At 48.5% G+C, this 27,613-nt stretch overlaps 1 protein-coding gene across 3 annotated transcripts in view; it reads left to right on the top strand.

Moving 5' to 3' along the window:
• The first annotated feature begins 370 nt into the window (after positions 1 to 370).
• IPPK (inositol-pentakisphosphate 2-kinase) overlaps positions 371 to 27,613 on the top strand; it is a 49,857-nt gene continuing 22,614 nt past the window's right edge. The window contains exons 1-9 of one of the 3 annotated variants that reach the window (XM_074330166.1): positions 371 to 588; positions 4,567 to 5,334; positions 8,573 to 8,620; positions 10,629 to 10,724; positions 15,176 to 15,242; positions 17,101 to 17,222; positions 18,542 to 18,631; positions 26,052 to 26,110; positions 26,676 to 26,748. In XM_074330166.1, the coding sequence (XP_074186267.1) occupies positions 10,686 to 10,724; positions 15,176 to 15,242; positions 17,101 to 17,222; positions 18,542 to 18,631; positions 26,052 to 26,110; positions 26,676 to 26,748 (450 nt within the window). In that variant the 5' untranslated portion in view covers positions 371 to 588; positions 4,567 to 5,334; positions 8,573 to 8,620; positions 10,629 to 10,685. Of the gene's footprint in view, positions 589 to 1,055; positions 1,373 to 4,566; positions 5,335 to 8,572; positions 8,621 to 10,628; positions 10,725 to 15,175; positions 15,243 to 17,100; positions 17,223 to 18,541; positions 18,632 to 26,051; positions 26,111 to 26,675; positions 26,749 to 27,613 lie in introns of those variants that run through there. The other 2 variants (XM_019713833.2, XM_074330167.1) reach the window with 2 other exon arrangements.

Raw genomic sequence — 27,613 nt, 5'->3', positions numbered from 1 at the left:
AACAGAGAAATACTGGAACAAGTGGACATCACGCAAAAAGTGAACCCAGACACAGATCTTACTCCCCACTCGCCTGGACCCCCCAACCCCAAGTCCGCCTGTATCTGCTCTCTGGGCCCCACCAGTCCAAGGGCCCCGGAGAAGTCACAGGGCTTCTCAAGCGCGCCTCATTTCCGTCGCCCAGACTAGAAACCTCATTTCCGGTTGTCAAGACCGCGCTCCGGATTGGAGTCACTATGTCAGCAGCTAAGATGGCCGCTGGCTCCTCCGCCGCTGTGGTCAATGGAGAAGAAGCAAACAGGAACCAGACATTGCCCGGCTCTGCCATGGCAGCCGCCGGGGGCGTGGCTTCCGGCGCCCTCGCCTGCGAGTCCCGCAGCCGGTTCGTGCGTAGGCGGCGGCTGACAGGCGCTCCTCCCCCGACGACTGCGACCCGGCGGCGACTGCCCGGGTGGACTGGCGGCCCCAAACGCGCGGCCCCACGAGGCGCTAAAGCTCCACCGGGGTATGGACGAGGGGAAGATGGATGAGAATGAATGGGGGTACCACGGCGAAGGCAACAAGAGCCTGGTTGTGGCCCACACGCAGGTGAGCGGCAGACGGTCGGCGCGGTCCGCGACCCTCGCCCTGCCCCGGGTCGTTTTCCTGTACCCCCAGCACCCCCCAGGGTCGTTTCCGCGTCCTCCCAGCATCCCCACAGGGTCGCTTCCGTGACCCCCCAGTGTCACCCCACCGGGTCAGTTCCGCGTCCGCCCGGAGTGGCACACCTTCCCCCCGGGTCAGTTTCGCGTCCCCCAGCATCACCCTCTGTCCGGGCCAGGTTCGCGTGCCCACATCGTCACCTCCTCCCGCAGGTCAGTGCCACGTCCCACCAGTTTCAACCCCGCCAGGTCGGTGCCCTGTTCCTCTAACGTCACCCTTACCCCCGGGTCAGTTCCGCGTCTCCCCAGCATCACCCCTTCTCGAGTCGGTTCCGGGTCCCCCAAGTGTCACCCCCTCCCCCGGAGTGAGTTCCGTGTTACCCCAATATCACCCCCTCTCCCTGGATCAGTTGCACATCTCCCCAGGCGCCCGCCCGGCGCCGCCTGCCGGGTGGGTGCCCCTCCGACTGCCCAGCCGCGGTGGGGCAGACGCTGCGCCAGGAACTCGCTGGCTGGCATGGAGGGCCTGGGCAGCTCGGGGGGAAGAAGTGAAGTGCCCCGGATGCTGTTGACCTCTCAGCGCCGAGGCAGTTCAGCCTCTGAGATGTCAGAATTGCGGTTCTCCTGCTGCTGCTGTTATTAATAATGGACCATTGCCCGCAGATTCTTTTGCAGAATCTTTTACAATTGAAGAAGTTTCCCTGTCTTAATCTTTCCTTTCTTAAGCGAGGGTGAGTTTCAGAAAGTGCAGTAAAGATTCCCAGGGAGGTGAATTCCAGGAAGAGAAGCCTGGGGATTTGTGTGAAAGCCCAGACCTCTCTGACATCCTGCTGTCTAATACAAGCAGGCAGGAATGTGGTGGGCTGGGGGAGGCTCTAAGAGCATGGGGTTGGAGTCACACATAGCTGGGCAGAGTCCCAGTTCTACCACTGCCTGGCTCAGGCTCCGTTTCTGCATTTGCAAAGTGAAGTAGTAACAGAACTCCTTTTGTGGACTTGCTAGAAAAATGAGGTGAGCAGGAGCTGGACAGGTTATGCCTGGCAAGTGAGGTTAAGAGCCCTGACCAAGTCCAAATTGCTCCTCCGGGATGGTGCAGGTGGTGCTCTTCCAAGTGCTGGGTGTGCTGGGTCAGCTATTGGGTAAGCTGCAGTCACCCAGGTGACCCTGTATCCCGCTTTTGCATTTTATTGCCCATTAGCACAGTCAGGAAACTTAAGAACTGAAACAACAGGCTTTGCTGAGATCTTTAGATGAATTAATAATGGACAAGGCTTAACCTGAAGCGGTTCTTCTCTGTGCAGTCTGCTGGGCCCCAGTGTTTCAAGGTCAGGTAAGGCATGGGATATTCCAGCATGAGTCGCTTTTGTTGTCGGGGTATTGTGGTGACTCCTGAACTCTCACAAAACAACTACTCATCTTCCGATTCCTTAGTAAGATTGGATGGTGTATCTTCATTTTATGTAGAGCTAAGCCTTCTTTTAGTGGGGGGGCTAATGTACTGAGTTTCAAAAGTAGTGTCAGACGAAGGAGGAAGTTGCAGACTTGGAGTAAAAGGACTGAAGGCTGGAAGATCAGAGGCCTTGGGCACTTGAGTGCCTTCTCCACCATTTCTGACAAGTAGGTGTCCACCCTTCAGGGCAGCCTGGCCCCCTCCCTTACTGCACAGCTCCTGTTGTTAGGGTTGTATTTTGTTTCCCTTTCCTTTTTGCCTTTTAAACTCAGTCATCAGGCTACCCCGCACCTGTGTTCTTCATTTTAAATCTAAATGTACTCTAATATGGTCATTCCTGCTTGGTTGTTTTTTAGCCATCATTTGAGCCTGAAGATTATCATTGCAAGTAGTCTTGTAAGAAAAGCCTCCCACCAAGTGAAGGCAGTAGTGAAGGGAGCACTGTGCCCTTTGGGTATGGAGAAGTCTTGTGCTTTGCCTGGGCCTGAGGACGGACAGGTGGAGAGAGTCCTGCCAGGCAGTCTTTCAGGTCTGTGACGTGCCCAAACAGAAGGTGTGTGTGCGAGTGGAATAGAGAAAAGGAGGACAAGGGAGGCCGCGGATTCCCCTGGCCTGCTGGTGGACTCGCAGGCCCACCTCATTCGTTCTAAGGTGGAGGACTTCCTTCACATTTCTTCCAGATCGGAGAGGGCAGCACTTACTTTCAGAATGGAAAGGTCCTTAAAAAGGGACAAGTCTGTACTCTCCTCTCCAGCTTCAGAACATGGCATGCCTTCAGGTAGCCAGTCCTGGGGCCCAGCTGCACTGAAGTCATATGAGCTGACAGACAGACAGACATACAGACAGACAGCCTTCTGGGCTGGTGGATCAGGAGCTTTGAGGGGCATGGGACTTGTAAAGTGGGGCCTGGAGACGGAGAAGCTAAGCGCAGGCCACAGGAGAGCCATAGGGTGTGGGGTGTGTGCTCAGGCCTGGGCGGTACCTGGCAGGCCGCTGTCAGCTGCCCCTGACCCCTTTAGGCATCCTGTGTCTGTCACCCTCAGTCTGGTGCTCAGCATCCTTGGGTCCAGCTGTGCCATCGAACCCTTTCCCAGGCACTGGCCCTGACGCAGACCCTCTGAGGTCAGCTCCAAGGCTGTGCCCAGCTTGGCACCGTGCTCCTGTGGGTGCGTGGAGGCCTAGCCACTGAGCCCATGGTGGGTCATGCCGCAAGGGCATTTCCCTTGTGGGCCGGTGAGGGCACTGTCACTTGTCTTAGTGGCCTTGTCACACTTGCTCACTCTGAGTGTGGTTAGCGAGCTCAGGTCTGCGCTCATGTGCATCGCTGGGATTTCTGTCTATCTGGTGTTGTTGCTTTCACATCTGCACTTAACCATTCTTTTCCTTTCCTTGTTGGCTTTGGCTCAGCATCCTGCCCTGGGAAGGTCCCTGTAGCCTGGTTTGTCATTCGATCTCTTAAGTGTCTCCAATGGTGGGAGTCAGTGGGACAAGCCAGGCCATCACCTGTCCCTGAGCTGTCCTCCAGCTGCCCTCACCTGTGGCGTGCAGGGCATACAGTGGCTCACTCCCTTCATGTCACTAAGCTGTTGTGACAGAGGTAATGTGAAAGACCTTCCAACAAAGATCGTTTATCAAAAGCATGAAGAGTGCTCATGCCTGATCTTTCAGGTTTTACAGCCTTTCTGAGATTCTGTAAGGAGCCGGTGTTTTGATGCCCTGGGGTGTTTGTCTGGGTCCTGAAGGTGTCAGGGGTTGGCAGACTCTTTCCTTCTTGTCTTGCATCTTAGGATTTCTGGTTTAGAGACCATACTTCTTAATGGACATGTTGGAAGCAATAAGAGTCGTTCTGGGATTTTTTTTTAAAATATGGCTTTTCCCAAGACCCGGGCCACTGCCTTTAATTTTTCTCCTGAATCTAGTTGAAAGAGTCTTAACTTTCTGTTACCTCTAGTATTTTTTTTTAACAAGTAACTTACAATGCATTTGAGGTTTTTAATAGTATCCCTACGGGTTGATACAGCTGATGTGATTTCTTTCTTGCTGAGGGCTCATGGGCGAGCTCTGCACGTAGCCCCACCTGTTTTATTCCTGGGTCACCTGCAGGTGAATATTAGGATTTGTTAGCTCACAACTGGGTTTTCTTTGGCGGTTTCCAGTTCTGGTCTTGGCAAGCGCTGAGCTCTGCCTTCCTGGCATATGAGGCGGTGGAGGAGGGTCTGCCCAGCTAGACCTGGTTTCCCAGGGTGACATTGTTGCTCCCCTTCCTCCTCCTTGGTCCGACCTGAGGATAGCAGTGACCTCTGTTTGTCAGGCAGGTGAGGAATTTTTCTGTGTCTGCTGCGGAAGGACGAGACCGCAGCCCCAGGTCCCTGGCCACCTGCTCCATGGCCCTCATGTGGCCTAGGAGGGTGTTGGGTCTTGATGGCTCCTTGTAGTCCCACTGTGCGTTCCATGCGGCTTGGTTTGTCTTTACAGATCATTCTGCCTCTCGTCTGGCTGTCACATCGTGCACCCCTTTAGGGACTGCCGAGCGCCTCTTCTGCTGCAGCCCCGAGTGTCCCGGACCTGCATTGCCGGGGTCTACACCTCCCTGCTCCATCCCTACCTCGTGGCTTCCATCTGCATTAGCTTCAGTTCTGCAGCAGCTGTGGGTCCACATGGGGCCACCAAAGCTGGGGAGAGAACGTGTCCTCCTGTCTGGGCTCCCCTCTGCCAGGCATCTTCACTCAGCCTCATCTGTTCCATCTGAGGCTGTCCACCCAGCACCATGTCCCACCCTGTCCCATCCCCTTGTCCCCCTAATCCCACTGCGGGCCCTAGGGTGCGTTTCTGGTCGTGTCGCCTAAGGTGAGGGAGTTGGTGTTGTGTCACAAGTGTCCTGGCCCAGGTGTGGGCCAGGAGGGTGGCTGCGGAAGGCAGCCTCACGGAGAAGCACCCTGAGCCATTTCAGACATCCAGGGCAGCACCCAAGGGGCCATTCCTTCTGTTGTTGGGTTTTTTCTCTCCGTTTCCCTTAAAAGTTGCCTGATCTGTGCTGCCGTGGGGTCTTCTTGGAGCCCTGTCCTGGGTCATCTCGACATCCCATTGGAAGACCAGGCCTGGGCCTGTCCTGCGGCAGCGAGGCTGCAGCCTGAGACGACCAGTGCGGGGTGCCTGCGTGTCAGGGTGGCCTTCCCCTTGCACTTTGGTAGGAGGCCCTGGAGCCTTCACTTCTACCCACAGCTTCCCTCCCTCGGGCTTCAGGTGGGCAGATGTGCCTTTTAATATAGTTTTTTGTGGTCTTTTATTTTTGTTTAATACAGATTATTGCTTCCCCCCTCTGTTCCAGAAAATACTGAATATTAGAAGGAGGGAAGTAAAATGCGCCCAACGTTTCCACACTAAGAACATAATTTTTGTTAGCACTCTGGTGCACTTCCTTCCATTATACATTTTTATTGAGTACTTAAGAATCCTGTGTCCATTTTTTTCTGCTTTTTGACTCAACTTTACAGCCTAAATATGTAGAAAATACTCCATGCGTGTCTTCAGGGCCGCAGAGCACTCAGGCCGCCAGTCTCTGTTTCTATGCTGTCAGACATTTGCATGGTTCTGCTTTTAGAGCTGTTCCAAGTTGGGTTTACAGAACGCCTTGGGGTTTGGACAACAAAGATGGGGGCCCCTTGGCACACGACATGCCAGTGCACCCCCACCCACCACACCTGGGATCCTCGCCGCACTGAGTGCTCTCTGCTTCTTTTATAAGTGACAATTGGTACCGTTAACTTTGTATGTTTTGAGGTGGTTTAATGTACGTGTGTGTTTATATGTGCCATTGCTCCAAATAGTGGCGTTTTCAGCTTGTGAACATCATTGATTCTCAGCTAGTGTTCGTTCCAAGGTATGAATGACTGTGCCACATTTTTTTATCCTCAAGGACATAGAAGTGCAGCTCCCACCTCAATTCCCTGTCCTGCTGTGGTGAAGAGCTGCCCTGGCCTGTGCCCGGCATAATCCCTGTCTCCTTAATCTCACCCCTTTCTCTTCCCTTTCTTAGCATTTTATCCTAGACATTAAGAACAAGGGACATTGTAAACATCTGGTTTCAGATACTCGTTTTGAAAGGAAAGGAGTCATTTCCTCACAGCTGGTTAAGATCAGGTGACTGGGCAGAGCCCTGGCCCTTACTGTGTTGGGCAGTGGTGCTGGCTCCTTCGTGGGTATCTTCCCGTGGGTGGCCGCGGCAGTCCCACCCGTCTGCTGTAGGTGGCCCTTGGACTAACGGTGTCTTTCTGCCAGCAACGGCTGGTAAGGTGGATTTCTCCGTCCCCTCTGCCGTCCCCCTGAATGGGTGTTGCCGGGCCGCACCACCGGCCTCTTGGCAGATCCCAGGCCCACGAGCCCAGCCCAGTCAGGCCCTCACGAGGGGCAGGCAACACTCCCCTTTGGGAACAGGTGGGCCACCTGAGTGCTCACGTTTGTGGGACTGGCCCTCAGGCTGACACTGCAGCTCCCTGGGGTGGGCTGGTGACTTCTTGTGACAATTTTTGGATGATAAATGGGTCAGTAGAAAGAGCAGTTTTCCTTGGAACAGACACACATGACTCAGAATTTCTTGGCGGGTCTTGAACAGAATAGTGGCGTCCAAGTGAGGAGTTGATGCACTTTTGGGAGCTGAGTTTCTGGAAATTTGCCTCGAATTAAGGTTTCTGCATGTCACCTTCTGTTTTTCCTTGAATTTTGATGGAATTGCAGTTCCATTGAAATGATCCTTGGCTGGTTGATGCCCACAGTCAAGTGTTGATGTGTGACTGGACTTGGCAGGAGATGGGGGCAGGGACATGTTGTTGACCTTGGCTTCCCCAAGTCTGGCCTTGTGGTTCAAGCAGGTGACAGGTATCCTGGGTTTGAGAGGACGGTGCGCTGTCTCTGAGTGGGGCAGGAGGTACCGGAGGGGCTGTGGGCTGGGGAGAAGTGTCTGGTCTCCAGGGGCCTTCCTTGCTCTTCAGGCACATTTTGGTTCAGAAAGCTGCACTTCTGATCCTCTTCAATTGCCCACCCAGGTCCCAGGGCACGCGTGCCCTCCCCCTGCTCGTGGATGCTCTCTGGGCACAGCCCACCTCCCCAGCCTCCATCCTTTGCCTGGAACGCCTGTGTCTGTGGGAATGGTTCCCAAGGTGTCCAAATGGGATGATTCTGCCTGGTTACTGAGGCTCCACGGTGTCTCCAGGGCATTTCCTTGGAGAATGACCCCCTCAAAGGCTGTACTTGTTTACAAAGTTATTTTTTCACATTCTTGTTTATTATATGAACATTACAAAAAATTGGAAAACCGAAATAAGCAGAGTTTTACAAAAAATTAGTTGTCTCAATTGTTGCTACCTGGAGACACTGTTAACTGTGCTGAAGTCCTTTCAGACGTTTCATACAAATGGGGTGTGCACATACTTTATTTAAACACTTTTGTTTTACAAACTTCTAAAAATGAAGTGTCACAAACCTACAGAAAAGTGCTGAGATAATAAGTATATCTATAGTTTGATTATTACAAAGTATGTGGACCCATAACCCCATAACCAGCCCCATCTAGAACCTTTCTCAGGGACCTTCCCACCTGCCTGAGGGGTGATCACCGGATCTTAGTCTTACCTGTTTTTGAATGTCACATAAATAGAACTTACCTATACATCTTCCATATATACACACACACACACATATATATGCATATGTATACATACACATACATACCGTGTTTCCCCGAAAATAAGACCTACCCAGATAATCAGCTCTAATGCGTCTTTTAGAGCAAAAATTAATATAAGACCCGGTCTTAGATATAATATAATATAATATAATATAATATAACGTAATACCGGGTCTTATATTAATTTTTGCTCCAAAAGATGCATTAGAGCTGATGGTCCAGCTAGGTCTTATTTTTGGGGAAACGGGGTATACACACACGCGTATAATTGTATATTTATAAAAATGGGTTCATTCTATAAGTCCTATTCTGTATCCTTATCAATAAATGATATCTGTACATCAGCATCTGTAAATACAGCTCTTCTATATTCTCGTCAATGACAGCACAGTGTTTCACGGTCTGGAATGGGCCCCATTGTATTTAACCATCTCACTGTTGTTGGATATTTAGGTTGTTTCCATTGTATTGAAAATTATAAATAGTACTTTTATAAGCAGTAGCTAAAATCTTCTGCACATCCTTAATTATTTCATGAGACAAATTCCTGGGAGTGGGCTGGCTAGGTCAGGGGACACAGGTTTTCCTGATTGCCCTGTGACCCCAATGTGTGTGACCCAGTTCTGGCCCCTCCCAGGGGCACTGGGTGTTCCAGGCCAGTGGACTGTCATTCGGGGTTCTAGCGTCCGTCCTGCTGAGGACAGCCCCCAAGCCGCCCCAGCCCCTTCTCCACAGCTACCACCCTTTTCCCCAGACTTTGAGCATGTACTAACCAGACTTCGTTTTGTTTTCCAACAGCGTTGTGTGGTACTGCGTTTTCTGAAGTTTCCTCCAAATAGGAAGAAGGTAAGAGCGGGGGGATTGCTACCCAGTCATTGAAACAATTGCTTAAGAAAACTTTGGTTTTATTTCTGATGATGTAGAATTATTAGTACTAATTGTAGAAGTGTAAACATGATACAAGCATTCCGTGCAGAAAGTGTGTGTCCCTGAGTCCTGCAGGACCCAGTGCTTTGACTTGCTGGGGTGAGTCCCTCGGTGCTGAGCTGGGAGGTGCCCCATGTAGTTCAGAGAGCTCTCCTGGTGGCCAGAACTCTCAGGACCAGGTCTCAGCTCTGCTGTGGTGATTTCCTGCTGCCCTGCTACCTCCATTTCCCCATGTGAATCTATGAAAATGAAGGCTGTCGGCGTTACAGGTCCCAATAGGCAGTTCAGCTGGAGCATTGGTTTCCATTTGCTGAGTGATCCAAAGTACTTGTCACCCTCAGAAAGCTGTTGCTGTTGCCTTGCATGCTGGCTGACCCCTGAGTTGTAGCACCTGTCTCTCTGGAGACGGGATGTCACTGTAGTATGTATCTAAATCTCTGTGGTCATGAGGATCAGTACGGAGAGACCAGTAGAGCCCTTCCTCTTTTCTGTGGTCCTGGGGTGGGGAGGGAGGGAGGTTGGGGTGAACCCCGCTCCAAAGCACAGGCTCTTACCTTAAAAGGGGAGCAAAGGCAAGAGTTGGGGGGCACACCCCACACAGTGGGTATAGGGCAGTAGTGGTGGGTGGTGGGTAGAAATTGGGTGCAAGATCAGGGTGTAAGAGAGATGAGTCACTGAGTTATGGAGAGGCGGCCAGCACGAGAGGGGAGGTGATGGCTAATGGGTGCCTTTGGCTAGACTGTGGCATGAAGGTTAGCCGCATAGAAAGAGAAGGGGGGTCTGTGGGAGAGCCGGGGTGGACAGGGCTGCTGTGAGATCTGGGGACGGTGTCACAGTGCAGAGAAGGAAAGCCCAGGATGGGAGGGCGCAGGTGGAGGGGAGGCCCCGCCTCGGCTGCTGTGGAGAGCCATGTAGGGTGTTGTGTTTCTGTGGAATTCAAGTGGAATCTAGAACCATCTGGGAGGCGGCTTCCAGCCCCTCCTTCCCACTCAGCATCTGCAGAGCCCAGACTCGGTGAAGGCCAGACTCTGTCAGCTTTTCCTGTGTTGATTTACTGAGGCAATGTCTTCTTCCAAGGCAACAATTTGCCTTTATTTATTACATAAATGGCATGGTATGATCCTGGCCGCATTATCGATGGAGAATTGTGGGTGGTGATTCTATCAACAAGAAGAGCTTTCTGTCAGAAATGCTGTGGCCAGTTGTGTGGACCACTGGGTGTGTTCAGGCTTTTCTGTCGGGCTGCGTTCTGACGTAGTCACGCTGCACACGCCCAGGATGTCGGCTTGTGGTCTGCCGTTTCACTGGTGCAGGGGGCCGCTCAGCTGAGTACCTTCCCAGTCTTGGCCTGTGTGTCAGGCCTATCCCGGCTGCCCTCGACGACAGTGGTCCTCTTGCTGAGACAGACCTATGGTGTACCTTCAGACTCATTGTCTCAGGTTGGAAGGAGGGACACAAGGCTGATTTCCTGTCTCCCCTAAATCTCACAGTTTATTATCTCTTTAAGAACATCTGATCTGGAATAAAATATTTTGTTCTGTATTTGGAGGCTGAAGAATAAAATCTAAATACCTAATGACTTTTGGATGGGAGAGATTTTTAAAGTCAAATTCCTTAGGAGGTGTACATGGGCTACTGGTGGAATTCACAAGTTTCTTGGCAGGTGAGCAGGGTGGGCGCAGGTGTGGGTCACCCGGGGCCCTGGCTAGAATGTAGAGGGAGTCCTGGGAGGCCGAGGGGACAGAACTCCGGTGGGTCTGGCAGTGTCTGTGGTGAGGCTCCCGTTCCTCCGAGTCCATCTTCTGTTTGTAGCCACGGACACGGTAGCCCTGTGTGTGACAGGCTCGTGATGGTGTCAGAGTCTGCTCCCTCTAGCACTTCCTTGGAGGTCTGGTCATTGAGGCCTGTGTGTGCTTCTCTTTCACAGACCTCAGAAGAGATATTTCAGCACCTCCAGAACATAGTGGACTTCGGCAAAAATGTCATGAAAGAGTTTTTGGGAGAGAACTATGTTCATTGTGGGGTAAGTGGTTTTCATGTATGTAGTCTAAGCTCATGGGTACAGTCTGTGTCAGTAACTTCTCAGTTGTCATGTGGAACTCTGTACTTAATGGTATCTCCTCACGTTAGTTACAGACTTTCCAAGTGCTTTTCTCATTTGCTGAATCGTGAGGTAACAGAGCAGATAGTGTTCTTTCCATTTTCTAGCTGAAAAGCATGAGGTTCACGGAGACCACATGAGACCCCCCCACCTGCGAGGACCCCCCCGTCTCCACCACCCTGCCGTCATGGAGGCATCCAGCTCAGTGAGGGCTCTCAAGGGAGGTCCAGACAGCATCCCTGAGCCCTGTGCTTCCCTCGGCCTCAGGTGGTCTGCCTGCTAGCTCGTTCTGGTCTCGGTGGCCAGAGGAGCACCTGTGACAGGCCAGGTCTGCTGTGGGACGTGCGGGGAGGGGGCAGTGTAGGAGCCCAGTGGCCCTGCGGTCCTGGTGACCCTGAGTGCACGCCTGGGACAGCTGTTCTTACGTTTCAGCTTCTGCTGGTCTTGCTGCTGGTCTTAGAGCAGAGCCCTGAACAAACTAGCAGGTGTGTCACTCTGAGCACAGAGCACTGCCTCCATGTGGCACATACTGTACTTTGTGTCCATCCCGAAAACAGTGGTATTAAGGAGGTCAAGGGAAAGTTTCTTTGAAGCTTAAGGAATACCTGGCCGAGTAGAATTTAAATAGCTCTGCCAGCAAACTTCCTTCAAGGAGGTTCCTTGAGAAGCTTAGGGTGTACTGTGGGTGGTGCTGCTGGGGGCCCTTGGGGCTGCTGTCTCATTGGAAAGCAACAGAGCCTCTCCCAGCTGGCCCCGCTGTGGAGCTGGCACGGGGTGCAGGGTTCTGAGGACCCTCGTGACCCGGCCATGGCTTGCTAGTACACGCTGAGAGATGGCCTGGCCCAGAGTCGTGTTTGTCATTTCCACAGCATCCTGGTTGCTCACAGCTCAGCCCTAGGCATTGTGGGAGGGATTGCCTGGCAGCAGGACTCACCAGGGCCACCTGGGGGCTAGTACCACTCCCAGTGAGGTCTTCTCTGTCCAGTTGAATTATGAGGCCCCAGAGCTGAGCCTCGTGCTCTTGGTGCCACCTACTTTTTACCTGGATGGTGTCTGAGTGAATGCAGAATGCCAACAATGGTCAGCTTCCTCCTTGAGGAAAGAGTGTGCTTGCCTGGCTGAGTGGGAGCATTTCTCTGTCTGAAAGTGCTCAGGGGCTCTAGACCTTTCTCTTGGGAGGGGTCATCATGAAGAAGGGTGCTGGAGGGCTCAGGGTTCCAGCCGAAGGTGGCCTGGCTGTGGGAACAGCATCGGAATGTCCCCTGAGGGCCCTGGGCACTCGTGCTCTAGCTCCAGGTTTGGTCTTGTTTGTACAGTGGATGGGGCTCTGGGGGTGTGAGGTGAGCCCACAAGGTCGCATTCTGGGAATGTCCATCCCACTGACACACCTCCTCTCATGAACACAGCACCAACATGAAAACAACCTGCTTTTCCTCCAGGTAGACGTGCTGTCCCGGCTGAGATGTGGGCTGCAGAGCATATCTCTGGTCCTCACAGACTGCGTTCAGGCAGAAGCAGGATGTGTAAATGCCACTGTTTTCTGTGACCACTGCCATGAATTAGGGCAGAGAGCCCTGGTGAGAGCATTGCCCTCCTGTGTACCCTGGGACAAGATACAACCAGCCCAGTGATGAGAGCGCGAGGCCCAGTCAGAGCGACAGACACACCCCTCGTGCCCACGCTGCCTCTGGGCCTGCCCGGCTGGTTTGAGAACTGGTCTGGGCCAGTCCCCGTGGGAGCTGGAGGTTCAGAAACAGGGAAGAGGCTGTTTCCCTCATGCCTGCAGGTGTTTGTTTTTTTTCCCCCCAAAATGTGAACAATGGTTTATTCTAGATGATGCAGAATATGAGTAAATAAATACATCATTTGCCTGCTTGGGATAAGAGGGATGAAATACACAGGACAATAGGAAGAACAGGTTGGAGGAGGGGAGAAGATGAGTAGTTCAGTTTTAGACGCATTTAGTTTGAATTGCCTATGAGACGACCAAGTAGAGAGGCAGCGTAGGAGCGGGATAAATGTCTGGAGTCCAACACTTAAGCCCAGCCTAGATGTATACATTTGGAAGTCAGCAGCATGGACGGTATTTAAAACCAAGCACTGGTTGAGATCACCATGGGTGTGATTGGGCATAGAGAAGAGGTCAAGTTCTAAGCCCTGCCGTACTTAGAGGTGAAGGAAATGAAGAGGAATTAGCAAAGGAGACTTGCAGGGAACAGCCACTGAGGCAGGAGGAAAACCAAAGAGTTTAATACCCTGGAAGCCAAGGAATAAAGTGATTCAAGGTCAGCCTGACAAGGATGATGCAGATGTGGAATTGGCCATTGGATGCCTACAGGTGTTTTGCACCTTAAATCCCAGAGTAGCCGAGACACTGGTGGAATTACAGAAGTTTTTTATGGAGCCAGTCCTCCCGAGGCTGGAGGAGGCCACTGGGGCGGCCTTGACTTCACATTTAACTTGATTTGAGGGAAGCATTGCCAGGCCACTGCATGACAAGTGAGGGGGTGCTCTTCTCCTGAGGGAGCGTTTAGAAGACTAGACATGTTGCTCACCTGCCAGGGCACCTCAAGCTTTGGTGGCCGTTTGTCCTCTGCAGCTGTCCCTTCGTCCCTTTGAGGGCAGGTGCCTCTAAGCAGGGGAGCTGGTATGGCCACACTTCCAAGTTACCCTTCCGTGAGAGAATTTTGTAGTCTTTAACTACAGTTTTTCCAAAGTTGATACTTTGTGCAGGTGCCCGCTGAGCGCTCTGCTAATGACCACTGTCCTCCTAGGTTCCGTAGGAGTTGTCTGTCCGTCCATCAGGCAGGCAGGAGGGCTGCATCACATGGTTCATGAACCTGGATCAAGTGTTAATAAATGCAGCCAAATGCTGAGAAGGATGCTACTGTAAACATCTTGTCTGACTTAAAACACAAATAGGAATCACTCTAAAGTCAGGAATTTCAGGTTGTTTAGAGAAGTGCAGTTCTGCTTTTCACCTGGTGACTATGAACCCCGGCCGGGCGCTGCCCAGACACGGGTCAAGAGTAGCTGAGCCTCTTGGGCCCTGAACTTGATTGACCCCACCTGCTCCTGTCCACATTTCTGTCATGGCGTCGATGACACCGCGTCTGCCTGCACTTCTTTTCCCAGCTGGGGAGTATGCGGATCCTGCTGTGCGTGGGCCTGAGATGTGGGTAGTTGTGGTGACTTCCTGGCCCTGCCCTCCTGCTGGGTGGCCTCCGGGTGTCCTTGAGAGAGAACATGGGTGCATCTTTCCCGCACAGCGTCTGCCATCTGCCATCTGCACATTTCATGCGTTTGGTTTCTTTCAAGTGGAGTGAGAACTTGGACTTCTGTGAGATGACCTAAGTTTTGGAGTTTTATACTTCCCACTCTTTTCCATTGTTTCACCTTACCTAATTCAGAACTAAATCTCTTAGCAAGTTACCTTTTTTCGCTTACCATGTTTAGGTAAATGACAAAAATCATTTAAGTTGGCATAGCCAGCTGGGAGGCAACGATTGACTGGACCAGGGCAGACTGCAGAAGCATGTCTGTGCGACGGGATGACCTTGGGCCCCTGGATTCATGTGACAGGGAAGCCTCAGCTGGTATGGGTGCCTCCATGTGACAGGGCAGTCACAGGCTGGTGCTGACACATGGGCGGGACAGGATGGGATGGGCGTGAAGTGTCAGCAGACAGGGTCCTGGCATTCTCATTCTAGGCTGGTCTCTTGCCTCTTCTTGGGACTTCTTCAGAAGTCAGAGTTTTGCCACCCTGGAAACACGAGAAAGATGGGGAGCAATGTGGATTAAATAAAAACTCTAACATCGGGAAATTGCAAAGAAACAGTGAAGTGTAGAGAGGTTGCTCTTTGTTTTTTTCCTAAACGCACTGACTATTGGCCACCCTGAGTCCTGTGGCTGATGGGCACACAGGATCTCTCACCCGGAGATTAATATTCAATCAGACTTTCCCTTGAGCTGTGTCTCAGGTGGGAGTGTGAAAGCCTCAGATTGTCTGTGGAGACAGCTGGTGAGAAATGTCTGCGCTGGGGATTTGCCTCTGACCCTGCGTTGCCCCTGCAGACCCTGTGAGCACAGGACGTGCCCTGGGCTTGCTGCTGGTCACCACCGGCACGGGCACCAGGTGTCCTGAGGAGGGCCTGTCGCCCTTAGTGTCTCTCTTTAATCTGGACATGTCCTTAAGGTAAAAGAGCAGCTTTTATTCTGAAGACCCACATGTCGAGTGTTTTTTCCAATGTGCTAAAATATACATAACATAAAATGTACCATTTTAACCACTTTTAAGTGTGCAGTTCTGTGGCATTAAGTACAATCACATTGTTGTGTACCCCACACTGAGTATTTTGCATTTGTTCTTACAGGAAGTTGTTCAGCTGCCTTTAGATTTTGTGAAACAACTGTGTTTAAAGATACAATCTGAGAGACCAGGTAAGGGAATCTAACCTACAAATATTGTTTGTAATTTAAAACATCCCATTTGAAAAGTGTTTGACAGTATTTCTCAGGTAGATGCCATTTTCAGTGATTCTTTTACCAGAAACTTGATTATCGGGGTAGAAATCCTAGGAGCTCATGAATACTGTTCTGGGTATCAGATACCCAGGTCACCGCAGAGAATACATGACCAAGAACTAGTTAATAAAAATAAATATGCATTTGGGAGAGAGAGAGGGAGCTGGAGGAGGTGGGGGAGACATAGGGAAGGGAAAGTGGGCTGTTGAGGAGCCTGGAGGGTGCAGAAGGAAAACCGGGGTAGATCCACAGCACAGAGGAGCAGCCAGGGCCGGGAGGGCCTGCAGCCTGAGGACCTGGATCCACCCTGCCTGCTTGTGCTCCTGGGGGAAGGCAGTGCCTGCCCCCATCCCTCACATACCTTTGCACACCCCAATATCATCTCCCATCCCTCCCCCATTACCTTGCGTACCTGCCCCCATCACCTCAGGTACCTTTTCCCATCATCTTGTGTACCCTTCCCCGTCACCTCACATACATTCCTTGAACGTGGTCGTGGCAGTAATGACAGAAACCATGTCAAAGCCTTTCCTTCCACAGTTAGAGACAAAGATATAAAATCCCTGTTACTGGCGATGGAAATCCCTCCTCCTAAAAGGTCAGCCAGGCAGTCAGGGTGTGCAGTTAGTTGGCCAATACAAAATCCCTTCCTTTGATTAGGAAACAGAGCACAGGACACTGTGCCCTGGAGCCTCTGGTGTGGGAAGCACTGAGGAGCAGGGCCCTGTGTGGGTAAGTGACTCCTGGAGGAAGGGGGGCGTGGCCAGGTTAGGCCCGGACTATCTTGGCTCTGATTTCCTTGTCTAGACAGAGAGGACTGGGCCTTGCTCTAGGGTTCTGCCATCCAGCTGCTAATGCCGCTCAGTATTGTTATTTTATTTTATAATTAGCAATTACATTTCTGTTACATGACAGTAATAGAACTGTGCCCCATGGTAATAATGATCATAATCAGCCTTATTATGTGAAGGGAGGAAAGCTGACTTCTCCTGGGGTCTGGAGGCCACATGCGTCTTCTGTGACTGGCACCACACAGCTTCCAGTAGTCAGTGCTGAGGAAATAGTGCCTTTGGAGTATTCTGAAGGGACCAGCTGTCACAGGAAGGTACAGGCTGCTGCCTCCTTCCTCTCTGAGCTCCTGGGTTAAGTTACTCACAAAATTGGGGGGAAGTCCCCAAGATCGCCCTCACTTCTGATGACAGTTGCACATTTGGGGTTCCCTAAGACTGACCTCAGGATCTGATAATTTGCTAGAAGGACCCGTAGAACTCAGCCTCATGGTTATGGCTTATCACAGCTAAGGGACACAGATTAAAACTAGCTGAGAGAAGAGGTGTTGGGGGCAGGTCCTGGGAGACCCTCATGGGGTTCCAGGTGGCCTCCCCGGCTAGAGTCATATGGGTAGCACTTACTGCAACGATGTGGGGCTCCCCGAGCCTGGGGGTTAGGATTTGTTGGGGCTGGAGCATGCAGACGCAGCTGACTGGATGCCCTCCATGTGCAGCCCCTTGGAGGCTGAGCTGAAACTGGGGGACCCACGACTCCCACCGTGAATCACAGTGCTGCCCCCATGTGACCCAAAGGCCCCAGGTAAACGCGGACGTCCCGGGCAGGACGTCCCAGGCTTAGAGGTGACCTCGCAGGAGCTGAGGCCAAGGCCAGCCCTCTCTCAGGCAAGGCTGACCCTTCCCCAACAGAAAGCTGCCAAATCGTGGGATGTAGTGAGATCATCTTGTATCTCTCGCACTGATCCTTGCACTGCTCTGTTTTCTAGAATCTCGCTGTGACAAGGACCTGGACACTCTCAGTGGTTATGCTCTGTGCCTTCCCAATTTAGCCAGACTTCAGACCTACCATTTTGCGGAGCACCGGCCAATTCTGTGTGTAGAGATCAAGGTAAAGTTTTGTCAAGGGAGAAGTGTGTGGGGGTAAAGGGAAGGGTCGGGCCAGGTTGTAAATCCTTATCTGTCGGGAGCACACTTTCCCACAGAAGCTCCTGGTAGGTCCCCACACTGGGCCTCACAGCCCTCCTCAGGGGCCCCCAGCTCCCAGAGACTCGACTTGCTTCTTACTCCTTCCATACATGTCACCTGTACCTTACTGCCTCAGTTCCTCCCAACTGGCAGACACGAGGGGCATGTCTTCTCACACGTCCAGATTTAGACCCATTCCCAGGTGCTTCGATGGAGAGCCAGCCAGGGACAAGCCCTGGCCAGTGGCCCGCAGAAGGAAGCATGTCAGGTTCCGCCCTGTTTCCTTACAGGGTGCAGCTCACAGGCCCCCTCCTGACCTTCTCTGCCATGCCCCCTTGGGCACTTACTTGGTAGCACTACATCTACTCCAGGAGGTCAGTTCAAGGGTCTCTCTTTAGACTGGGTGGCACTCTGTTCCTTTGCTTCTGTCCTCCTAAGAGAGACCTCCCCAGAGGCACAGAAGCCTGTGTGATTCAGGGCCCTGGTTTGTCATGGACGGGCATCCTAAGGGGGCAGACAAAGGGCATTGCTCGTCGAGGGTAGGGCCAGGCCCCTGGCTCCAGCTCTGCTGCCCAGTGTGTAGGGCGGCCACCCACGTGCTCCTCAGAAGGCTTCCCAGGCAGCCCAGGCCGTGGTTTGTCTCCTTCCTCCAAACCTTTGTGGTGGTGACTCTGGGTCATGCCCTTGGCCCTGAGCACTGTCACCCCGGGTGCTCAGTGGGGACTGATTGTCTGCTTCCCCAACCGGAGGGTGAGTGTCTTGGGCGGCAGAGATAACAGTGCCCGAGCGCCAAGCACAGGGTGCCGACAATCCAGGGCTTTTAGAAAACAGCTGGAGTTCCAGAGGTTCTGGGAGCCTAGGAATCATCAGACGGCACTTTCCCGTTCACGAAGTCTTGTCAGAGGGAACGAGGGTTCTGCTCCTTGGGTCTGGGAGCTTGGGGCAGGTCTGCACACTCCTAGAGTCTTTCCAGTCTCAACTTTGTAATGAAAATACAAAGCTACAGTGTGTGTTCTGGCCTTGGATGCTCTAGCAGCAAGGAGATGCTTATATGATGCGATGAAGGAAGCATCAGTTCTCACTGGGGACTGGAGAGAAAAACAACTTTGGGGGATATTTCTGTCTAACGCTTATTTCTGTTCTTGGGTGTTGCCCTCCATTATCTCGTAGTTAATTATATGTGCACTTAAGGTGTGTGATTTCTCCCTAAGAAGTTTTTCTTCCTCACTTGTTTATTTGCAGCCAAAATGTGGGTTTATTCCTTTGTCCAGCGATGTTACTCATGAGATGAAGCATAAGGTGTGCCGTTACTGCATGCACCAGCACCTCAAGGTGAGAAGAGCCCAGCAGCCGGGTGCCTCCATGTACAGCTGCAGGGGGCGGGAGGGGGTGGTGGGCCGGGAGAGGGGGGAAGGTGCTTGGGCCGAGGTGTGACCACTGAGAGATTTCAGAAGAATAACAGAAGATGTAGTACTTATTATTTACTTTTTATTCCACAAGTACTTTCTGTTCACCTTTTTGTTGTTTTAAATCGAGATACAATTCACTTACCTAAGATTCACCCTTTCAAAGTGTATAATTCAGTGTACTTTTAGTGTACTCAGAGTTGTGCAGCCATGCTCTAATTCCAGAACATTGTCATCACCTCAAAAAGAAACCCTACCCCAGGAGCAGTCACTCTCTGATCTCCTGTCCTGCCAACCGCTGTTAACCACATGTCTCTGTGGCTTTGCCTGTTCTGGACATTTCCCATAAATGGAATCACGTAATATGTGGCCTTTTGTGACTGTCTTCTTTTATTTAGCAAATGTTTTTTAAGATTCTTCCATGTTGTAGCAATATCAGTACTTCATTCCTTTTGTGACTGAGTAACATTCCATTGTGTGGGAACATTTTGTTCATCCATTTATCTACTGAGGGACAGACGTATGTTTGTTTCCACCTTTGGTTATTGTGACTAATGTTGCTGCGAGCATGCGTGTACTTGTGCTAGTTAGAATCTGTTTTCAGTTCTCTTGGGTAGATTTCTCGGAGTGGAATTGCTGGGTCTTAGGGGAATTCTATGTTTAACTCTTTGAGAAACATCTGTTTTCCCCAGCTATTGCACCATTTTGTATTCCCACAGCAATGTATGAGGGTTCTAATTTCTCCACATCGTCGCTAACCCTTGTTGTTGTCCCTGTTTGTAGGCACAGCCATCCTAATGGGTGTGAAGTGGTATCTCATTATGGTTTTCATTTACATTTCCCCAACAGTGATGTTGAGCATCTTTTCATGTACATCTTTGGAGAGATGTCTATTCAAGTCCTTTGCCCATTTTCGAATCAGGTTGTTCGTTTTTCCATTGTAGTGTTTTAGGGGTTCTCTGTATATTCTAGACATTAGTGTCTTATCAGATAGATGATTGACAGATATTTTCTACCATTCTGTCCGTTGCCTTCCTACTCTGTTGATTGTGTCCTTTGATGCACAGAGTTTTTAATTTTGGTAAAGTCCAGTTTGTATACTTTTTCTTTTGTTGCCTGTGCTTTTGATATCATTCCAAGAAATCTTTGCCTAATCCAAGGTCATGAAGGTTTTCCCTTATGTTTTGTGCTATGAGTTTTATAGTTTTAGCTCTTATGTTTAAGTCTTTGATCCATTTTGAGTTAATTTTTGTATATGGTGTTGGGTAAGGGTTCAACTTTATTCTTTTGCATGTGGATATCCAGTTGTCCTAGCACCATTCTTTGAAAAGACTGTTCTTTCTCCTTTGAATGGTCTTAGCACCCTTATTGTTTCTTGGCTCTCTATTTTATTGGTCTATATGTCTGTCTTTATGTCAGCATCACACTCTTGATTGCTGTAGCTTTGTAGTAAGTTTTGAAATCAGAAAGTGTTAGTCTTCCAGCTTTGTTTTTCTTTTTCAAGATTGTTTTGGCTACTTGGGGCCCCTTAACAATTACGAATGAATTTGAAGCCTGGATTTTTCATTTTTGCAAAACATGAAAATTGCAGGAATCTGTAGATCACTTTGGGTAGTACTGCCATTTTAACAATGTTAAGCCTTGTAATCAATGAATACAGGCTGTCTTTCTGCTTATTAAGGTTTTCTTCAATTTCTTTCAACTTTTTGTAGTTTTCAATGTACAAGTCTTTTACCACATTGGTTGTTTATTTCTAGGTATTTTATTCTTTTTTTAAAACTGTTTTATTTCTGTTTTTTAATTATTTTTTTATTAGTTTCAGGTGTACAAAACAATGTAGTAGACATTTATCATTTATATCCTTCACACAGTGATAACCCCCCTCCCCTCTAGGTATTTTATTCTTTTGTAATGTTGTAAATGTGATTATAAATGGAATTGCTTCCTTGATTTCCTTTTTGGAGTGTTCATTGCTGATGTATAGAAACACAAGTAATTTTCGTGTGATGATCTTGTACGCTGCAACCTTGCTGAATTTCTTATTAGCTGTAGTAGCTTTCTTATAGATTCTTTGAAATTTTCTGTGTATAGGATCATGTCATTTGTAAATAGAGAGTTTTACTTCCTCTTTTCCAATTTCGATGCCATTAGCTTCTCAATTTTCTCAAAGAAACCAGCTGGTACTTTTGATAGGGATCCCATTGAATCGCAGATCAATTTGGGAGGCATTGCCGGTATTAATACTCTGTGAATAACAAGATGTTTTTCCATTTATTTAGGTCTTTAATTTCTTTCAGTGATGCTTTAGTTTTCAGTGTATAAGTCTTGTACTTTGTTTGTTAAATTTATTCCTAAGTATTTTATTTGTTTGGATGCTATTATAAGTAGAATTTTCTTGTATTTCATTTTCAGGTTGTTTATTGCATAGCAATACAATTGATTTTCAAAATACATATTTTTAAAAATTGTTGTGCAATACATGTAACAGAAAATTTACCATTTTAACGATTACAGTTCACTGGCATTAAATGCATTTACACTTTTGGGCAACCATCACTACCATCCATCTCTAGAACATTTTCATCTTGCAAAACTGAAACTCTGTCCCCATTAAACAACTCCACATTTCTTCCTTTCCTCAGCCCCTGGGAACCACCATTGTAGTTTCTATGAATTTGACTACTGTTGGTATCTCATATAATTGGAATCATACCTTATTTGTCCTTCTGTGACTGGTTCATTTTACTTAGCTTAATGTCTTCAAGGTTCATTCATGCTATAGCACGTGTCAGAAAGAATTCCCTTCCTTTTTAATGCTGGATAATATTCCATTGAATGTATACACCACAGTGTTCAATAGATATATATCCATTCATCTATTGAACTTGGGTTGCTTCCACCTTTTGGCTATTGTGAATAATACTGCTATGAACACGGGTGTACAAATAGCTCTTTGAGACCCTGCTTCCAATTCTTTTGCATATATACCCAGAAGTAGAATTGCTGGATCATATGGTAATTTTATTTTTACTTATGAGGAACCACCACCGTACTGTTGTCCACAGCAACTGCACCATTTTACATTCCCACCAGAGTATACAAGAGTTCCAACTTCCCCACATCTTCAACAACACTTGCTATTTTTTGTATTTGATAGTAACCATCTTAATGGGTGTGAGGTAAGAAATGCAGTTGATTTTTGCATATTGATTTTTTTAAAGGAAAAGAGGCTTATTTCGTAGGTAGAGTACACAATGACAAAAATGCGTCTGCTACCCTTTCATGCTGTACTTCCACCCCTTCTACTGCAGGATCCTTTCACAGTTGGGGCATTTATTTTCTTAAGGTGACTAGCTAGTGACAGATGTGATGTTAACCGCCCCTCATAGACTGTGGTCAACTGTCAAAGATGGAGGGTAGGGACTGGAGTGAGGTTGGGTCTCAGGGATATCATCTGGCAAAATTGAGGTAGAATGCCAGCTCTAGTAACCCCTCTGTGTGGCCAACTTCTGACTCAGCTCTTTTAAAGCATTTCTTCTGTTCCCTTCCATTGGAGTAGTCACTGGTCCACCTTCTCCAAAACCAAGGCACGGATTGAAATTTCTTCTCCTTGGCTCATTTATACTTAAGACCCAGTCAATCAGAAAAAAATACAGTTTTGATCATCATTGGCCCAACAACCTTATCTTATATTTTTCAGTGTTCAGTGGAAACATAGAAATGATTCTAGGTATTCTAAGCAGAAAAGTTTAATACAGGAAAATAAGTGTTTATAGACTCATTGGAAAGCTGGAGAAGTGAGCCATAGGTTGTCCTCTAGGAATCAGAACACCAGAGAACTGACCCACCAGGGAGCTACAGCCTTTACCGTCATCAGGAAGGTAGTGGAGAATCAGGATAAAGCTACTGAATTCTGTAATCCAGGGATCAGGAGACCCCCGCAGACTCAACTGCCTCTGGAAAACCACGGAACTAAAAATTGGACCCTGGAACACCTGAAGAAAAATACCACGCAGAATGAGTGCCTACTGTGTGCTGCATTTTGATCTTTTATCTTGTCACCCTTGATGATCTTGTTTATTTTCTCTCTCTCTTGCTCTCTCTCTTTTGGTGGTTTCTTAGGATTTTCTGTATACACAATCAGATCACTTGCAGATAGATATAGTTCTAGTTCTTTCTTTCCAATCTGGATGCTCTTTATTTGTTTTTCTTGCCTAATTTCTCTGGTTTGAACCTGTACCGTGTTTCCCCGAAAGTAAGACCTAGCCGGACAATCAGCTCTAATGCATCTTTTTGAGCAAAAATTAATATAAGACCCAGTCTTATTTTAATATAATATAAGACCAGAAGTGAGCCATAGATTATCCTCTAGGAATCAGAACACCAGAGAACTGACCCAGAGAAATAGACCAGGTCTTATATAATATAATGTAATATAAGACTGGGTCTTATATAATATAATATAGTATAATATAATATTATGTAACATAATATAATACTGGGTATAATGTAATATAATACTGGGTATAATATAATATAATACTGGGTCTTATATTAATTTTTGCTCCAAAAGACACGTTAGAGCTGATGGTCCGGCTAGTTTTTATTTTCGGGGAAACACAGTAGTACAATATTGTATAGAAGTAGCAAGAGTAGACATCTTTATCTTAGGGGGAAAGCTTTCAGGTTTTTTACCATTGAGTGTAATGTTTGCTTTGAGTTTGTTATAAATGTTTTTGAGTGTTTTGTTTTTTTTAATCATGAAAGGATTTTGGATTTTGTCAAATACTTGTCCTATATCGATTGAAAAGATCATGAGGTGCTTTCTTTCTTCTATTATCATGGTGTATTTCATTGATGATTTTCATGTTGAACCATGCTTGTATTTCTGGGATAAAGCCTACTTGTTTATAGGTGTAGAATCCCTTTAACATGCTGCTGAATTTCATTTGTTAGTTTTATTGAGGATGTTTGCTTAAGGGACATGGGCTGTCATCCTTTTTTTTTTCTTTCTAGTAATCTTTTTGCCTTGGTTTTGGTATCTGGGTAATAACTGGCTTCATAGAATGAATTAGGAAGTGTTCCTTTCTCTCCACTTTTCAATTTCTCTGGAAGAGTTTGAGTATTCGTGTTGATTCTTTAAGTATTAATATTTGAAAGAATTCACTAGGGAAGCCCTCTGGTCCTAAGTTTTCATTTGTTGGAAGATTTTTGATTACCAATTCAGTCTCTTGTATTGGTCTTTGGACAGTTTTTTATGATGTGTTTAGGTGTGAATCTCTTGGATTTTATCTTAAAATTCACTGATTGTTTCTTCTGCCTATTCAGATTTGTTGTTAATCCCCTCTAGTGACTTTTTCATTTTAGTTATTGTACTTTTCAACTATAGAATTTCTATTTGGTTCCCTTTTATAAATTCTGTCTCTATTGATAGTCTCTGTTAAGCCATTGTTCCCCTTGTTTCCTTTAGGTCTTTGTCCTTGGTTTCCTTTAGCTCTAAGTATATTTACAGTAGTCGGTTTACAGTTTTTGTGTAGTAAGTCCAGTGTCTGAGCTTCTTCAGGGACAGCCTGTTGTTTGTTTTTTCCTGCGTGTGGATCATACTTTCTTGTTGCTTTGCATGTCTGGTAATGATTTGCTGAAAATGGGTGTTTTGAGTAATACAATGTTGCCACTCTGGAAAAATCAGGTTCTACAACCTCTCTAGGATTTTTATTGCTGCTTATTGTAATTGTTGTTGTTTTTTTTAGTGACCTTTCTGTGCTAACTTTGAGAAGTCTTTATTTTTTGTTGTGTGTGGCCTCTGAAGTCTCTGCTCGGTTAGCTTAGTGGGCAGCTAATGGTTTGACAGACTTTCTTAAATGCCTGGAACCAGTAAGCCTGTCAGGCTTTGTCAGGGCCTCTGTGTGCCTGCTGAGGCTGCCAGCGGCCTCAGCAGGACTTTGCAGCTCTGCCTCAGCCTGCACTTCCTCAGCACTGATCAGCGGAGGTGGGGCCTTCAGGGCCCTCTGGAACCTGTGTGCGGCCTCCTCCATGCCCAAGCTGTGCTGCAGTTTTCAGAGCCTTGTGCGCTTCTCACTCCTCAGCTTCTTCTTTTCGGCTTTAGGTTTTAGCGTATTGTTTGCCGCAACTGTTACCCATGATCTCCGGCAGTTTTGAAGTTAATATTTTTCATAAATGCCCCTGGGGGAAATGCCCCTTTTATACCTGGTAAGCTCTGAGATAGGTCAATGAAGACAGGAAACCAAGAGACTGGTCAAATAATGACCATCCTCTGTGAATGAGGCGTTGGAGAGGCTCCCGACCTGTTTAGCCCCCTTTGGAGGACTGTTTTCACCATGATTGGGACTGTTGGTTTTCAGGGTTCCCATGGAACTAGGGAGAGAGGGGGTGGGAATTCACTCTTGTTTAAATTTGGCTGTTTTTCTTGAATAAATGCTCCCCAGATTGTTGCAAGCCTCTGGTTTTAATTTTCAGAGTTCTGAAAATTTTGCTTCTCACAGTTTTTGCTAGTTTCTCATTACCCACATAGAGGAGAGAATTTTCAGAGGTGCTTAGTCTACCATTTTTGCTGATGTGCTTTATTTCTCCTTTGTGCTGTTATAACTTGCTAAGTGCTTAGGGAAAAGCAAGTATATGAGCCATTCCGTTTAGGAAATGGTTTTTATGGTCACCATTCGTTTTCAACATATATGATAGATTTTTAAGAACTATTTTTTACTGTGAAGAAGTATTTTCTCATTTAACTGAGAAAATACGGAATTGTATAAATGAGGTCACGTGCCTTCCCAGAGATCACTCTCGTTGTCAGTTTGCACATCCTCCCACACTTCTTCCTGTGCTAACAAAAATGCACGTTGTTCAAGTGAAAGTGAGGTGCTGCCTGTCTCCACACGTATGCCGATGTGTGCTCGCATGTGCATGCACACACATCATTTCTAAAGCAAATATGGGGTCTTGCCATAGTAATTGTCCTCATAATTGTTCTTTTCACTTGAAGAATCTTTGGGAATTGTTTGTTGTGTATCCTTTGAGGCTTTTTCATTGCATAGTTGGATATCATGTATAGATGCACATATTTTTTAAAATTTATTTTTAACAAAAGTAACATCATATGCTTCATTCTGCCAGTTGCTTTTTTCCTTGACTAAATCTTGATGATTAGGCTCTCCGAAGAGGGCCAAGGTTTCCTGGTTTGGAGTCAGCCGTCCACCCCAGTTCGAGATGTGCACCCGAGGTGGTGGCATCTCTTGAGACCTTTGCCATCTCAGTCACTTTGGCTGTTCTGTGTTAGAGTTGTGCTGCCCTCAATCCAGTCATTGACACACGTGGTGGTTTCTTAACAGGTGGCAACTGGGAAGTGGAAGCAGATAAGTAAATACTGTCCCCTCGATCTCTACTCAGGGTAAGAGAACGCGTCTACTTTGCCCCTGGTGCTGCCTTCCCTGGAGGGGAAGTTCTGTGAGGGAGACCACGGCGGGGGGGCATTCTGTGAGGGGTCCATGGGGGGCGTTCTGTGAGGGGGACCATGGGGGGGCGTTCTGTGAGGGGGACCATGGGGGGTGTTCTGTGGGGTGATGTTCTGTGAAGGGTTGGTGTGTGAAGGGTGTTGGTGTTCTGTGAGGTGGGTTCCAGCAGATATTCTGCAAGGTGGGGGCTGCTGGCCTGCCTATAACCAGGGCCCTGGGCAGGGCTCAGGTTCTTGCCTGGGTTGTCTCCGTGGGTTCCTACAAGTTACCTGTGGGTGCCAGCAGCTAGGGAGATGTTACCACAGGGAAGGGGCCAAAAGCAGGATGGGGATTAGGAGCAAGGATGGGGTGCCTCTGTGAGGAGGGCTGGGGAGATTGTGGCTCCTTAACCCACAACACTCAGATACCTGAAGCAGCCACTCCCAGTCATGTCCCCTGAGACACAGGCAGGTGAATGTAAAGACTGCTTATAATTCCATCAATAATCCTTTCCCCTTTTAGAAATAAACAGAGAATGTATTTTGCCTTGAAAAGCTTGTTGCAGGAGGCACAGAACAACTTAAAGATATTTAAGGTAAGAGTGGCTCCTGTTTTATGACCCTTTTGGGGATGGAACCAGTGAGTCTTGGACTGAGCCAGGTGAACTGGCACTCTGGTGCCTAACGGGTCTCTGTGACCTTGTAGACGAGGGCATCTGGACTGGGTCTGGCTTGGCATGGTCCTCTGGGTCCTTTTTCCAAGGCCCATTGATTCCACTGACACAACATGCTGTGATCCTTCCGATATGTGATGTCAACTCCTTGACCACTGGGTGGCCTCAGGCTCCCCTGATGCACAGAACCGGACTCTGGTTCTAGGGTGAGGACGGCACTGACGTGGTCAGGCTGCATTTCAGTCATCCTGTGTGTCCCTGAGGCCTGTGTGGTTGAGGTGGGAGCAGGAGCTACGTGGCGCAACCTGGCCAGTGGCCACACCTGTGCATTTGCTCCTGGTTAACTTGGGGAACTTGTAATTTGGAGACCTCCTTGTCAGTTAGTGAATTCTCACAGTCCGGCAGTTCTGATCATTCTGTGTCCTGGCCACGTAAGGAAAGGGTTCAGCACATGGAACATTCACTATCTGGCACAGGCACTTTCGGCTTCCTCATTGTCACCTGTATGGGTGCCCTGGCCTGGTGCTGGCAGGAGTGCTGTCATCAGAAGGGGTGAGGGAAGCAGGGAGCAGGGCTGGCCCACTCTGGAAGAGAGCTAGGCATGGCCTTTATTGGAAATGTGTCCCTTGGGGTTCCCCTTGTCATCTCCTTTTCTCCTTGCCACTGACTCTGTCCCCAGTCCTGTTTATGTCCTAATAAAGTGTAACACGTAAGAGCATTTGCGACAGGCTCAGGCTTGCAGGCCTCAAAGCTTTGGAGAGAAGTAAGGCTGTTGGATCAGACCAGC

Source organism: Rhinolophus sinicus, linkage group LG04 (assembly GCF_036562045.2).
Source record: "Rhinolophus sinicus isolate RSC01 linkage group LG04, ASM3656204v1, whole genome shotgun sequence".
Taxonomy (NCBI): domain Eukaryota; kingdom Metazoa; phylum Chordata; class Mammalia; order Chiroptera; family Rhinolophidae; genus Rhinolophus; species Rhinolophus sinicus.
The sequence above is the reverse complement of the archived record's forward strand: the minus strand, read 5'-3'. Positions and strand labels throughout refer to the sequence as shown.